The sequence below is a fragment of the Verticillium alfalfae genome, genomic scaffold, assembly GCF_000150825.1.
Source record: "Verticillium alfalfae VaMs.102 supercont1.2 genomic scaffold, whole genome shotgun sequence".
NCBI lineage: Eukaryota > Fungi > Ascomycota > Sordariomycetes > Glomerellales > Plectosphaerellaceae > Verticillium > Verticillium alfalfae.
In genome coordinates this window covers 1,909,626-1,922,295 of record NW_003315037.1, presented here as the reverse complement: position 1 = coordinate 1,922,295, position 12,670 = coordinate 1,909,626, and the positions used below count along the sequence as shown (strand labels likewise).

The following is a 12,670-nucleotide window of genomic DNA, read 5'->3' as shown; positions in this document are numbered from 1 at the left end:
GATAATAGATGAGTGTAAAAAGAAGACATATCAGAATATGTAAGAATTGAATGTCATGTATTCAGCCGATATAGCCACTCCGGCGAAAGAGAGCCATCGACTGAAATCAATCGCAAATTTGCATCATCATTGAGTCTTGCGGGAAGGGAACAGAGAAATGGGTGAATAACGTACCAATTGAGCTTCTTCCGTCGAAGAGTCTCTAAGCTTCAGACGCGTCAGGGCGCTGGCAGAAGCGGTCTTCGACGGATGGTGATGAGTGAAGCCTCGTGGAAGAGACAGACAGCGCAGACGCAGAATTTATGCTGGTAGGAGCCCAGAGAAATTTCCGCCAGTTGCTGGGTGGACCTCTCCGGCCCGTTGACGGGATGCAGAAGCGCTAGTCTTCTTGTGTCACGGCGCAAGGATGGACGTTTTCCCGAATAACAACCGACCGCCACTGCGTCCTTCCACCGCGGCTGGCCACAAAGTGGAGTCAATAGGGCCCTGGGTTTTTCGCCCACACGCCAATTTACTCCAAGCGACTTTCCAGGTTCTGTGGCAGCGAAGTGAACCTTTCCACATCGACAACCACCACCAAGTACTTTGATACGGACTTCGGGTAAGCAACAACACCCTCACGAATAACAACACTCGCTTCGATCCCTCGACATTCTAACATCAGCAACCAGATCGACATCAAAATGGGTGACGCTACCATCGAGGGATCCAAGTGGCGCCTGGTCGAGGTCGGCCGCGTCGTCCTCATTGAGGGCAACCACCCGTACGCGGGCCGCCTCGCCGCTATCGTCGAGATCATCGACCACAAGCGCGTATGTTGGAATCCGATTTCAATCCTCGGAGGAGTCGTCAAACGTCTCCGTCTGCGAAGGAACAGAAATGACTAACACATCGCGCACCTGCAGGTTCTGGTCGACGGACCCTCTTCAGACCCCGAGCTCGCTGTTCCCCGCCAAGCGCTTCCTCTCTCCGCCGCCCTTCTCTCTTCCCTGGTTGTCGCCAAGCTCCCCCGCGGCGCCCGCCACGGCACCCTGAAGAAGGCCTGGGAGGCTTCCGAGATCGACAAGAAGTGGAAGGAGACCAGCTGGTTCAAGCGCCGCACTCAGATCGAGCGGAGGAAGAACCTGACCGACTTCGACCGCTTCAAGGTTCTCCGCCTCAAGAAGCAGCGCCGCTTCGAGGAGCGCAAGTCTCTCGCCAAGGTCAAGGCTGCGGCATAAGCGCATCATGACCTGCGCTTCGAGGTCTTGAGAAGGATGGGGATGGGGGACGACACAAACGGAGAAGGCTGGTTTTAGAGCGTGGAACGGCATGGAAACCCGGACTGGACTGCATCATAAGGGCAGCATGTGGCTTGCTGCGTTCTCTTTTTGCTCCGTACTGGACGGGCTGTATGTCACATTCATCATCAAGATGATTCGGCGTCGATACGGAAATCAGAGACAAAAATGAACTTCATGGCAAACCATTGCACAGACGCTGCGGCGTCGCGCATCCATGACATACCTACCTTATCCTAAGAAATGACGTCCCCTTTCAACCACAAAGCGATAGCACACGTGAAGCCAGTTGGATCCGGATGCTCCGCAATTTTTTCTTGACCACCAGTGTCGCCCGTCTCTGGGAATTGCACTTGCAATGCTCGATTGGACCACAAGAGGGGGGTGGGCAAGAGCGGGTCCCGCATCTCGTTTGGAGGACAAACTTACCTAAGGTGCCTTACTCATCCGTTAGGGTTCCCGAGACGGGCAGATTTCCCTTGCTACCAAGTTGCTTCCTCACCACAACGAAGAGCGAGAATTCGAAACAGAGCAGTGACGTATCCTTGAATCCCTATCCTCCGTGAGTAAATCCCACCGATTCAATCGATTCTCAAATTTCCAACGAGGTGGGCTTGATCGGACGTGTGCGGGAGCTATGGCGGAATTTCTCTTGCCCGCGCCAGCGACCAGTTTGCATCCGAGCCCACCAAATCATCGTTTGCGATTTGCCCAAAGCTCACGAGGCTGACACTTTACCACCACCGACGCAGTTCCTACACCGACACATGGCGAAACCCCCGCGTTGAAGAGCTTCCGACGAAGGAGGGCCAAGAAAGACCCCAGATTGAGGAGGTCGAAGAATGATGAGAGCTCTGATGAGGAGGTCGAGGGCCGAAGATTCCTTTCCGGGAGGCTCCACCACTCTCGTTCAGTCTCGCAACGAGAAAGAAGGGCCCGCAAGCTCCCTCGAGAAGCTGCACCTGACCAAGATTGAGGGCATCACCCGTGTCACTCTCCGTCGCCCCAAGAACGTACGTCGATGCGCTGAACCGATGTTTGTTCGTTTTTGTAATTAAGGTCATGCTGACGGCTCCTCGCAGATCCTGTTCGTTATCAACAGCCCTGAGGTCTACAAGTCCCCCAACAGCAACACCTACATGTGAGTGATTCGCAGTATGCCGATTCCCGCGCCCAGAGCTAACCCATAACAGTGTCTTTGGTGAGGCTAAGATCGAGGACCTCAACGCCTCCGCCCAGCAGGCCGCTGCCCAGCAGCTCGCCGCCGCTGGCGGTGCCGACCACGACCACGCCGGCCACAGCCACGGCGAGTCCAGCAAGGCCACCGCTGCCGAGGGCAAGAAGGACGAGGAGGAGGAGGAGGATGACGAGGAGGAAGTCGACGCGACCGGCATTGAGGACAAGGACATCGAGCTGGTTATGACCCAGGCCAGCGTGAGCCGGAACAAGGCTATCAAGGCCCTGAAGGAAAACGACAACGATATCGTCAACTCCATCATGGCGCTGAGTATCTAACGGACGCTGCCATGGGGTGAAGGAGAAATGATTATTGAAGGCTTTTGATCTCATGATGCATGAGCGTAACAGAGAGGACGGATGGGTAGGCCATAGACCATGCCTAGGGAGTCTGACGACAACCAAAATTCATTCATCTGGAAGCCAGTCGCAGGAAACCAAAAGGTTATAAGCGGCTGTCGTTCGCTTCAAGCCAACCCCGAACCAACTCTTGATTTCCTGTGCGTCGCTTGTGTACTTTCTCTTCGACTTGATTTCGCCCATCATCTATGAAAAGAGTAGCGCGGGATCAGAATTGTTGCCAGACGGCGGCATGTAATTAATCCTCTGAGTGTAGGCTCGCATACAGTCAATGATGAGACAGTGGCTTGGGATGGGTGCCCGCACGTGACTTTGATGTAGCAAATCGGGAGGTCGTATCACGTGATCAAATGTCGTCCGGATCTTTCCCGCTCTTCGGCAAAGTCGATCTAGCAGCCAACCTCACGACAGAAGCCATTCCCTACGCAACCCTCGCAATCCCCCAACAATCCTTCAAGATGGCCGCAGTAAGTCGCTTTTGTAGATGAACTTGGCAATTGATACGAGCATCGACGATTTTGTCATGTGGACATCGATTGGCCTCGCGGACGCGCCTCGATGAACACTGAGCTAATTTCTCCTCCTACCCGAACAGCGAAGCGCAGCGCTCAAGCTCGACTGGGCTAAGGTCACCAGCTCCCTCAACCTTCGGGGCCAGACCGTCGCCTCCCTCCAGGCCTTCAAGAAGCGCAACGAGGACGCCCGCCGCAAGGTGCAGCAGCTTTCCGAGCTCCCTACCGCCGTCGACTTCGCGCACTACCGCTCTGTCCTCAAGAACCAGGCCGTTGTCGACGAGATCGAGAAGCGTTTCACTGCCCACAAGCCCGCCGCCTACGATGTCTCTCGTCAGCTCAAGGCCATCGAGGCCTTTGAGGTCGAGGCCGTCAAGAACGCCGAGGCCACCAAGGAGAAGGTCGGCCTCGAGCTGAAGGATCTCGAGAAGACTCTGTCCAACATTGAGACCGCCAGGCCGTTCGAGGACATCACTGTTGTATGTTTTCACCAGGCGCCAGCATCTCTGAAGCCAAAGAAGGGGTTACTGATGAAATGTGCGCGCAGGACGACTTCAACAAGGCCGTGCCCGAGGTCGAGAAGAAGACTGCCGAGCTCGTTGCCAAGGCCCGCTGGTCCGTGCCGGGATACAAGGTACGTTTCGAATCAACATTGACACTATTTATCGACATTGTTAACCCCCCCTTTAGGAGAAGTTCGGCGATCTCTCTGTGCTGTAAACGATGCGACTGTTACTCGATTCCCTTTGTGTACTGTAGCATGGTAAATAAGAGAGCGGATGTCCTAAGAAGGGGAATCAATCATAATCGCGCCGTCCTCACAATTGCGTGCTCACGCACAATACTCGTTGTTACTGTGATGGTTGTTACGAATTTTGGAATGACAGAGAACTTCGGAAGGTCCGGTTCTCCTATGATCGCTCAATTGACAATTTCTAGGAAGCTGAACACCACTACCGGATAGTGTGTCACTCAGTTATACGTCAATCAACGGGGGGCGGATGAAATTCGCGGGAATGGCTATCGCGCCGGCGAGAAAGGGCATCGCAAGATCTTGGGCTACCGCCTAGGTCCCGGATATCCGGCTAAATGGCAGGCTGCCGTTGGTGCGAAATTCTTAGCCGCAAAATCAACTAAAGAGCTCAAGTGAGCCATTGTTGACATCGGCGTTTGTTAACATCTATGACAACCTGGCAAGCTTTGAGGATCTCTTATACAGCATTTACGGTCCCATCATTTTGATCACCTGTGCACAAGCACCACACATCTTCAGCATGAATCATTTCTCTAGCCTCGTCCTCTCGTCTCCACCGCCACTAGATGCAGGATGGCTTCATTACGAAGACGATGCGGACCTGAAGGCACCCAAGAAGGTCTACGCGTCGCCAGTCGAGCGTCAGCCCGTTTACGCGGAAGAATGTCGTCAACTCCACGCAAAGCTAATGGTGCAGGGTGCTCCGTTCCACCGCCTCTCTGAAGACATCACGACGACGCACATCACCACACCTTCCACACTAGACAACTATGAGATCCCTATCCTTCAATTCAAGCATATCCGAGTGGTTGATCCCAAGGTGGTCGTCATATATTACCACGGTGGCGGCCTTTACGTCGGCGAGGCGGACAGTGAGGAGCTCTCGTGCCGACGCATCGTCAAAGACGTCCAGAACAGCACCGTTTACTCTGTCGGTTACAGACTGATGCCAAAGCACCCGGCATCGACATGCATTTCAGACAGCGTAGACGCCATCCGCGCCATCATCAAGCTCGCGCCGTCTGACGTGAAGCTCGTGGTTGTCGGATCCTCGAGCGGCGGCGTGCTGGCCACAAGCGTGCAGCAGTTAGTGCTAGAGAGACCACTCACTGGCACCGTACTCCGATGCCCTGTAACGAGCGACGGCGGCAGCAATATCGAGCACGTCCCGGAAAGGCTGCGACCGGCGTACACGAGCGCCACCGAGTGCTTTGCGAATGTACTTCTCGGTGTGTTCAGGCGCGAGGAGGTTCGAGATGGCCTAGAGCGGATGCCGCTGGAGGCTAGCATACATGAGCTACGCGGGCTCGGCAGGACATGGGTGCAGGTCTGCACGAACGACACGCTCTACTCCGACGGCGTCTGCTATGCCATGGCTCTGAAGGAGGCGGGAGTTGAGGTCGAAGTGGACGTCGTGGAAGGATGGCCTCATACATTCTGGCTCAAGGCGCCGGCTCTACCACGGGCGGTCGAAGCTGAGGAAGCAATGGTCAAGGGGCTGAAGTGGGTTCTACAGAGAGACTGACTATGTACTACGATACTAGAAGCGGCCATTTGAATACGGGGGGATATGGATTGCTTTGCAGTCATTTCTGCTCCCTTACTGGATATGTACTCCTCTAGTTTGTATGTCACGGTGGATGTAGGATTGTGGCAATAATTAGGGAGCGAGAGGTCAAATTATTATCCAGGCATCACCACTTAATCCTATCGATCTCAAAGCCCATTATCCTGGATGCCTGATCGAGTTTGCATGAAAATCTCGAGCCGTCGAGTGGACTTGATGCAGAGATCGGGATCGGCTTTGTGAAAATCGCTTTGTCGGAGGCATGATTGATAGATATATGGCTACATATACTCTACCTCAGATTTCGGTTTCCATCGACCGGCTCCTGACTCAGTCAGGGATTTGTTCTGAACGCGCCGTTGGTCTAGTGGTATGATTCTCGCTTAGGGCCACACCCTGAAGCATAGCTTGCGAGAGGTCCCGGGTTCAATCCCCGGATGGCGCCCATCCTTTTTGTTCCATTCTGCTTCAATTAAGAGAATATCCATTCCAAAGAGCGTGTGGTTGTTATTCACATTGATTAGAGAGAGTATATTGGCGTCAATGACCCAGGTATACGCAATATATAGGTTCTGTCTGATGTTCATCTCTGGACACCTAGTTAGTGAGTGAGTGAGTGAGTGTACGCCGCATTTGACGTCTCGGCTGTAGACGGGAAACCCACGAAGCGTCTATATGACGGGAGCAAACAAGCCGAAGAGACTCCCTGTCCATGAACATAAATTCCCTGCCTTCTGAGGCCAGATGTCTTGGCCCAAAGGCTGGGCCGCATCTCTGAACCCTCACCTGATCGATGCTCAACGCGTCGCGAATCCCATCAGCAGCCTTGTCGGGCGGCTGCATACTTCATTCAAGCTATCTTTTCCCGGTCATGCCGTGTCACGCTTTCTCGTACCAAAACCACGATTCGACGGAATGCCATTGTGTGTTGGTCGTACACATCGACTATGCCCACAGGCAATCGGTAATCTGTCATCACCCGCATCCGTGTAACCAGCTCGTGCGTTTACAATATCAAGTCAAGCGGATCATTTTGAAAAACGCGAGTTGACCGTGTGAGTGAATGTGTGTGTGTATACCTGCTGGGCAATATTTATTTATACTGAGCCCCGAAGCCCAGCATCGGGGGTCATGGGCAAGGAGGAACGAGTCCTTCGCACGCCCTGTGTGATACATGAACAATAGGCGTCTTTTCTCCCTTCAGGCAATTTGTGCCTTGGCCGCGACCCTGATAACGACCATTTGGTATATGTTGCAGTTTCCAAGAAGAAAAAAATCCCACATCCCATATCCCGTATTCCTGAACCCCAATTTCCCCCAGTTGCCTTAAGTCGTACGATCCAGACTCTCCGAAAGAGGATGAGGATGGAAGAAACGCACACGAGAAAGAAAATCGGCAGTAAGAAAGAGAAACAAACCCGGAAAACACACTGATGTGGCCATATTGTTTCGTCCCAGGAGGCGTCTGATAGCCCAAGTCGCTCTAAGAAGCAACACCCAGAACGCCCCGATCATGATTCCCAGTACCCAGACCATAGAAAGACGATGGGCGTAAACACCCCTAAAAAAACAGCAAGAAAAAACAAACAAGAAACCAACTCTACCTCCTGCGGGAAGAGTTTCAAATAGATATTGACATTCCATGTCCAATTCGTCATGACGTGGTCGTCATCTCTCCACGGGGATAGGACGACGGCCCGCACTAAGGCAAGACCTTGCCGGTGAGTCTGCTCTCAGGCCACCCGCAGCGAGAGCGGTTGATCATGTGTTCCCATGGAACAGACTCTTCAGTGCGGCGGTTGGAGCACCCAGTACAGTCGCCGGCGGAGTAGTCGATGTACACGACGCGGACCTCACAGCGGCGGCCGGTGCGGCTGTAGTCGGGACACCACGATGCGGCGCCGATGAGGTAGTGGCGACAGCCGAATTCGCGGCGGTACCATTCACACATGCTGAATTGTTTCGAAAAGGCGTGGGAGTGGGAATGTGGTGGTGGCGGCGGCGGCTCTGCTTGGTGGGCGACAAATGCTGTGCAGGTGATGCTTGATGTGTTGTGTGTGGGGATCTGACGAGCGATAGTCGTGGTTGGGGTGCAGACAGGTGAAGATTCGAGGTCAACCGATATGGGTTTGATGTGGAGAAAGAAGCGTTCGAAAGCTCTGAACGAAGATTGATGCCCTCTAATGAGAAAGCCTGTGGAGAAGGCAGGTGGGAGAGGACATTCGGGACTTTGTATGTCGTGCTTTGACTCCGAGGTCTGAGACTGCGGAACTGAACCGCCGGACTGTGTCACTTGGCGTCGTCAAATAAGATTCGCCTGGGTGACAAGGCGATTCCTCCACGGGCAGCAGGAGAATGACGACCCAGGGTAGCGTTGGAAGTCCTCGAGGCGGTAGTGAAAAGTGACGGATTTGAGACAGTGGCCACAGGCACGGGAGTCTTGGGCAAAAAAACAAGGATAGTCTGAATGGGAATTGTGCCAAGTAGGGGAGGGGCGCCAACGATGGCAACGGTCCGGCGGCTTGTGTGCGTGTTTTCCACCAGGGCGTGTTCTATTCGCCGCCCCTTGGGCAATGTACTGCCAGAGCAGCATGGGAGGAATTTGGGGGGTGGTGGATAACCTCCTCTTTGCTTTTTCCCGAGCCTTGTCGGCGATTATGCGTCGACGGCAAGCGCCCCTGGCATCATCGAGGGAGGAGCGCACCGCCCTGTCTCATAAGAGGGAGAAAAGACAGTTGATGCTCTGCAAGGAGGCGGAGACCTGGCGTCCATTCACTACCAGCCTAGTCATCAAGCTATTGTTGCTGTGAATGCTACTTTGACGCATTGGTAATGAAGTGAATGCGCTTGTCACCTCGAGATGTGAAGAAGTTAAAGCGATTGGATACGTCTACGGTCACTCAAGCACCACCAGCGGCATGCCCAGGGCCTGTGCCTTTCGTCTCAGGAGAGACGTCCAATCCGCCTCTGATGGAGCCAACAAGCCTCAGCCCGTATTCGAGATTATGCCAACATGGTTGGGACGGGGACTGTTCGAACCCCGTCGCAAAGTCTGTTGATGAGTAAATGAAAAGTAGGAATGCTATGTGGCTTAGGGTGGTGGAGAGAGGAACGGCAGGCGTTAAACTGGCCAAAGCACACTACTGCACCAGGGGGGCAACACGGAATTGTCACAGACATGAATACCACTCGCCTGGTCGTCGGGTTCGACCGGTCAGTCAGCGCAGGCACCCATTGAACGGGACAGAGCGGAGCACAAGAAAGACAAATCCCCAATCCATCGGTCATATCACCTGTAGTGGATGCTGTACAGGGGTTTCGACCGGGCTGGTGTGGTTGGTATCGGCACGGTGAAGAGGGTGGGGGGGTTGGCAAGGAAGCAGCATGGAAAGGAAGAAGAGATGGGATGGACCGCCGGACGGGCCGCCAAGACGTTGTCGGCACGGTTTAGCGCGCGGACGGGGCATCGGGAGTTATCGAGATTCGTGAATCCAAGGCCGTTGGCTGCTGGACTAGGCCGGTTAAGGAGGCGGCCGTACTGGCATATGACTGCGCTCTGAAAAGCACATGATAAAAAATGCGCGAGCCTGAGGGGATGGCCGTCATCATTCCGGGGAGAAAAGCAACGAGGCAGGCGTCTGCCACGAGTGTCAGCTGATGGTCCTGTGCCGCGGTCTAGATTTCTGCTCTGGCTTACCTTGCAGGCGCCAGGACCAGTGATGTGAGACAGGCTTGGACAGGCCGCATGAGCGTCTGGCAAGGCATGGGGGGTAAGGTACTTGTATGGTACGACCGATATACCAAGGCAACCAGCATTTCGACGGGACGTAAGGAACATCCCCTGGTACTGTCCATCGTTCGCTGCTATGTTTGCTCACTTCTTGGCTTTCTGGCGTCCAGGCCTCGCAGAACTCAGAACTTCAGGGGAGATAAGGACACGACGTGAGACAGGCTGGGGTCGACATTGCTGGGGTCAAGTTTGTTCTCTGGCGGGGGAGGGGGGGAGACGCGGGGGGTGGGGGGTGTGGCAACCTTGTGTTCCGTGTCTGAGTCCACGCTCGCAGGCATTGTTGGATGAAGAGAAAGCGACGAGGAAGAAAAGAGAGACGGGAAGGGAGTGTCCAATGTAGCACTGCAGTGTCGGTGAAGTAGAAAAAGAAAGGCCTGTCGTCGGTAGCGTGCCTTTGACCCCTGTCAATCTACTGTCGAGGGCAAGGCACACCTTCCTCATGCTGGCTGCTCGAGGTGCCGGCGACACGTCTGTTGCGTCTGTTGCGTCTGTTGCTTGGCCCTGGTTGATCGGTCTGCGTGCCTTGGACCTCGGAGTGACCAGACATGGGCTGCACTGTGGCTGCGAGGTATGTGGACCGAGATGCGTGACCGAGGGTCGGGGTGATGGCCTGCAGGAGGGCAAGCTGCAGGCGATCGCAGCCGGTCGCGATGAAGAAACCGTCTTTAGTACCGGCTTCCCTGGCCCATAACGATTGCAAGAATCTTGCCCCTTTTCGCGTCTGTGATGCCCAACTGTTTGCGCCGTGCTCTCTGGCTTCTTACGCTCCGCCAAGGCCCCCCTGCCATCGTTCCCGCGCTCCCGCACTCCCGGCGCTCCCCTGCTCCACGCTCCACGCTCCACGTTCCACAATCGAGTCCCCGCTCAGAGGGACCAAGCAATCCAACAAGAAGACTTCAGTTGCTTTGCTTGCTCTGTGTTGTAGACTAAGTCGGGCAGATCGTAAGAAGGCGCTCCGTGAGGCAGACTGCATATGCCTGAGCAATGGCTGACAAGAAGGACAAGAAATCGAAGAGCTACTCGGGCACTTGTGGGGCAAGGCCAGAGGCCCAACAAGCCTAGCTAGCGTTCACCGCCAAACATGATGTTGCCATCGCCATCGTCAAGTCCGCCCCGGAGAGCGTCTAGGCCGAAGCAGCCCAGGACACAGTCGGCACCTCTTCATCCACGGACGAGGACCCCACCATTGGCCACCATTGTGCCCACATTTCTGGCCCAGCCCAAGTGCACACGCTGCACCGTCCGTGTCGTGCACGTATCGACGCCCGGCAAGGACAAGCCGGACCAGACGCAGCGCGCTGTTGTGGAATGGGGTGCGATACCGTACTACAAGACGACGGGCCGGCCCGCCGAGTTTGTGTACTACACGACAGAGCGGGCCAACGACTTGCGACCAGAGCTCTTAGCCGCCTGGCATGCGGCGAGGGCGCGTGGTCTTGAGATTGGAGGCCAGACGGCTCTCGCGGGGTCGTCGTCTTCATCGTCATCATCATCAACATCGTCCTCTACGGGACAGATGCCGGACTGGATATCAGAGCGTCTCCGGGACTGCTGGGTCGTCGAACAGCTTGTATACTGGGTCGAGTTCCTGCAGGAGTGGAAGTACTACCGAGACTACTACGTCTTTCGCGAAGAGCTGTTCGATGGAGAGGTGCCCGAGATTCTCTGCCCAGGATGCAAGGATTGCTCAGGACGCCTGGCAGCTCTCGTGCCTCTGCCTGATTGCGACCTGGAATCTGTGCCTGCTGAAACGGAGGTGCCGCCCTTGAATAGGAGCACAAGTCAACCGGAGTCGGGGAAGATGATTGTCACCGAGTCGTGCTGCGAGGTCAAGCTTGAGACGTGCGATTGATAGTGGATACCAACCATGTTTTTATAGTATTTATGATAAACTACAGAATGACACACGCGCTGATTGAGATCCATGGACTTTTGTTTTTATTATGATCGGTCGCAGTGAGCATTGTGCAGCCGGATCATTTCGAGGCAGCCACTTCCAGGCGGCAGCTTCCTCTCCACAAGTCACCTTACCCACGCGATGAGTAAGCAAGCTCACGATGGACCCTACGCACCCCAAACGGCACGCGTCAGACGCGTCGTCCCCAACAGGTAAAGCCTGCACTTGCACTCCCTTGCGGCATAGGAATCAATCATTCATTCTACAGCACCATCTCCCTCGTCATGGTCAACTCAAGTCTTCCGCCATCGGCTCTGCAATCTGTCCGCGTGCGTCTTCCACCTCGACCACCACGCACCTCTAGCTACGACCGACGCAACCCCTGCTCCGTCCTCTAATTCCGACTCTTGCCCCCGACCCACGCTGGTCACATTCTGGTGCCGGTGCAGAGGACCCAGCCCGCCCCAGGGGTAATTGGGACTGGAGGGCAGGGGCTTGCCCGTTTCTGTCGTCGTGGGTGTGCCCTGCGGAGGATCGGGATCCTCACTGCTCATGGTCGAGGTTGTGAAGGTCGTGAGGTCAAAGGTGGGCAGCAATGTTGCTAACGAACAGGTGTGTCAGCCGGTGCTTCTCACAAGCACCACATCGTGTGTTGGTCGTCTCTACTTACAAGTTTCGATAGTCTCAGGCACCGACCCACTCGAGTCAAACGACGCAAGACCTGATGACGAAGCCACTGTCGTGAGGCTTGTCGACGACGTGGAATTGGCCAAGAGCGGTTTTGACGTGCAGCCCGTCCATGGTCCTGCTCTGGTCGTCGAGTTGCACGCCGCCTTGCTGACTGTCAGCGACGCAACCTCGGAAGACCAACTCCCGGCCCGGGACGCCGACTCGTCAGACGCCATCACGGTCTTTGTGATGATCTGCGTTACTGTTCCATTGGTGATGGTAATGGTGGCGCAAGGCGAGGTCACCGCCGGATTGGCCGTGATCGTGGCGTTGGCCTTTGATGAACCGGTAGAGACCAACGCGCCCGACGGCTCGCTCGATCCTGTTCCTGTAGCCACCGTTGGCAGCAGAACTGGTCCTGAGCTCAGACTCGCGCTACTTGCTGCGAGAGTTGAGTTGGAAATACTGCTCTTAACTGAGCCTGCAGGCGAGCCTGAAGAGGTCGTCGTCTGATTCGCTGTCACCGGCCAGAGAGGCGAGGCGGTAGGCGCAGATGATTGCGCGCGTCATCGTGGCATTTCCGACGCTTGGAACGCTGCCCGTGT

General features: G+C 55.2%; 5 protein-coding genes and 1 non-coding gene across 6 annotated transcripts; all 6 read left to right on the top strand.

Moving 5' to 3' along the window:
- Positions 1-589: 589 nt before the first annotated feature.
- Positions 590-1,542, top strand: VDBG_02053 (60S ribosomal protein L14; the record flags this gene model as incomplete). The annotated part of the gene is made up of 3 exons (XM_003007819.1): positions 590-601; positions 672-812; positions 906-1,542. The coding sequence occupies 2 exons, from the start codon at positions 684-686 to the stop codon at positions 1,218-1,220; spliced, it is 444 nt and encodes a 147-aa protein (XP_003007865.1).
- A 272-nt stretch (positions 1,543-1,814) lies between these two features.
- Positions 1,815-2,936, top strand: VDBG_02052 (nascent polypeptide-associated complex subunit alpha; the record flags this gene model as incomplete). Its single annotated transcript, XM_003007818.1, has 4 exons — positions 1,815-1,842; positions 2,033-2,293; positions 2,363-2,421; positions 2,474-2,936. 3 exons carry the CDS (start codon positions 2,123-2,125, stop codon positions 2,793-2,795), a joined length of 552 nt encoding a protein of 183 aa, XP_003007864.1.
- A 398-nt stretch (positions 2,937-3,334) lies between these two features.
- On the top strand, positions 3,335-5,667 carry VDBG_02051 (ATP synthase D chain; the record flags this gene model as incomplete). Its single annotated transcript, XM_003007817.1, has 4 exons — positions 3,335-3,343; positions 3,472-3,867; positions 4,353-4,534; positions 4,608-5,667. The coding sequence occupies 4 exons, from the start codon at positions 3,335-3,337 to the stop codon at positions 5,665-5,667; spliced, it is 1,647 nt and encodes a 548-aa protein (XP_003007863.1).
- A 395-nt stretch (positions 5,668-6,062) lies between these two features.
- VDBG_15032 lies at positions 6,063-6,154 on the top strand. The gene has a single exon. It is a non-coding gene; the product is annotated as a tRNA-Pro (tRNA).
- Positions 6,155-10,580: 4,426 nt separating this feature from the next.
- VDBG_02050 (predicted protein) lies at positions 10,581-11,351 on the top strand (the record flags this gene model as incomplete). The annotated part of the gene is made up of 1 exon (XM_003007816.1): positions 10,581-11,351. One exon carries the CDS (start codon positions 10,581-10,583, stop codon positions 11,349-11,351), a length of 771 nt encoding a protein of 256 aa, XP_003007862.1.
- Positions 11,352-11,948: 597 nt separating this feature from the next.
- On the top strand, positions 11,949-12,578 carry VDBG_02049 (predicted protein; the record flags this gene model as incomplete). The annotated part of the gene is made up of 2 exons (XM_003007815.1): positions 11,949-11,969; positions 12,018-12,578. 2 exons carry the CDS (start codon positions 11,949-11,951, stop codon positions 12,576-12,578), a joined length of 582 nt encoding a protein of 193 aa, XP_003007861.1.
- Between the last annotated feature and the right edge of the window lie 92 nt (positions 12,579-12,670).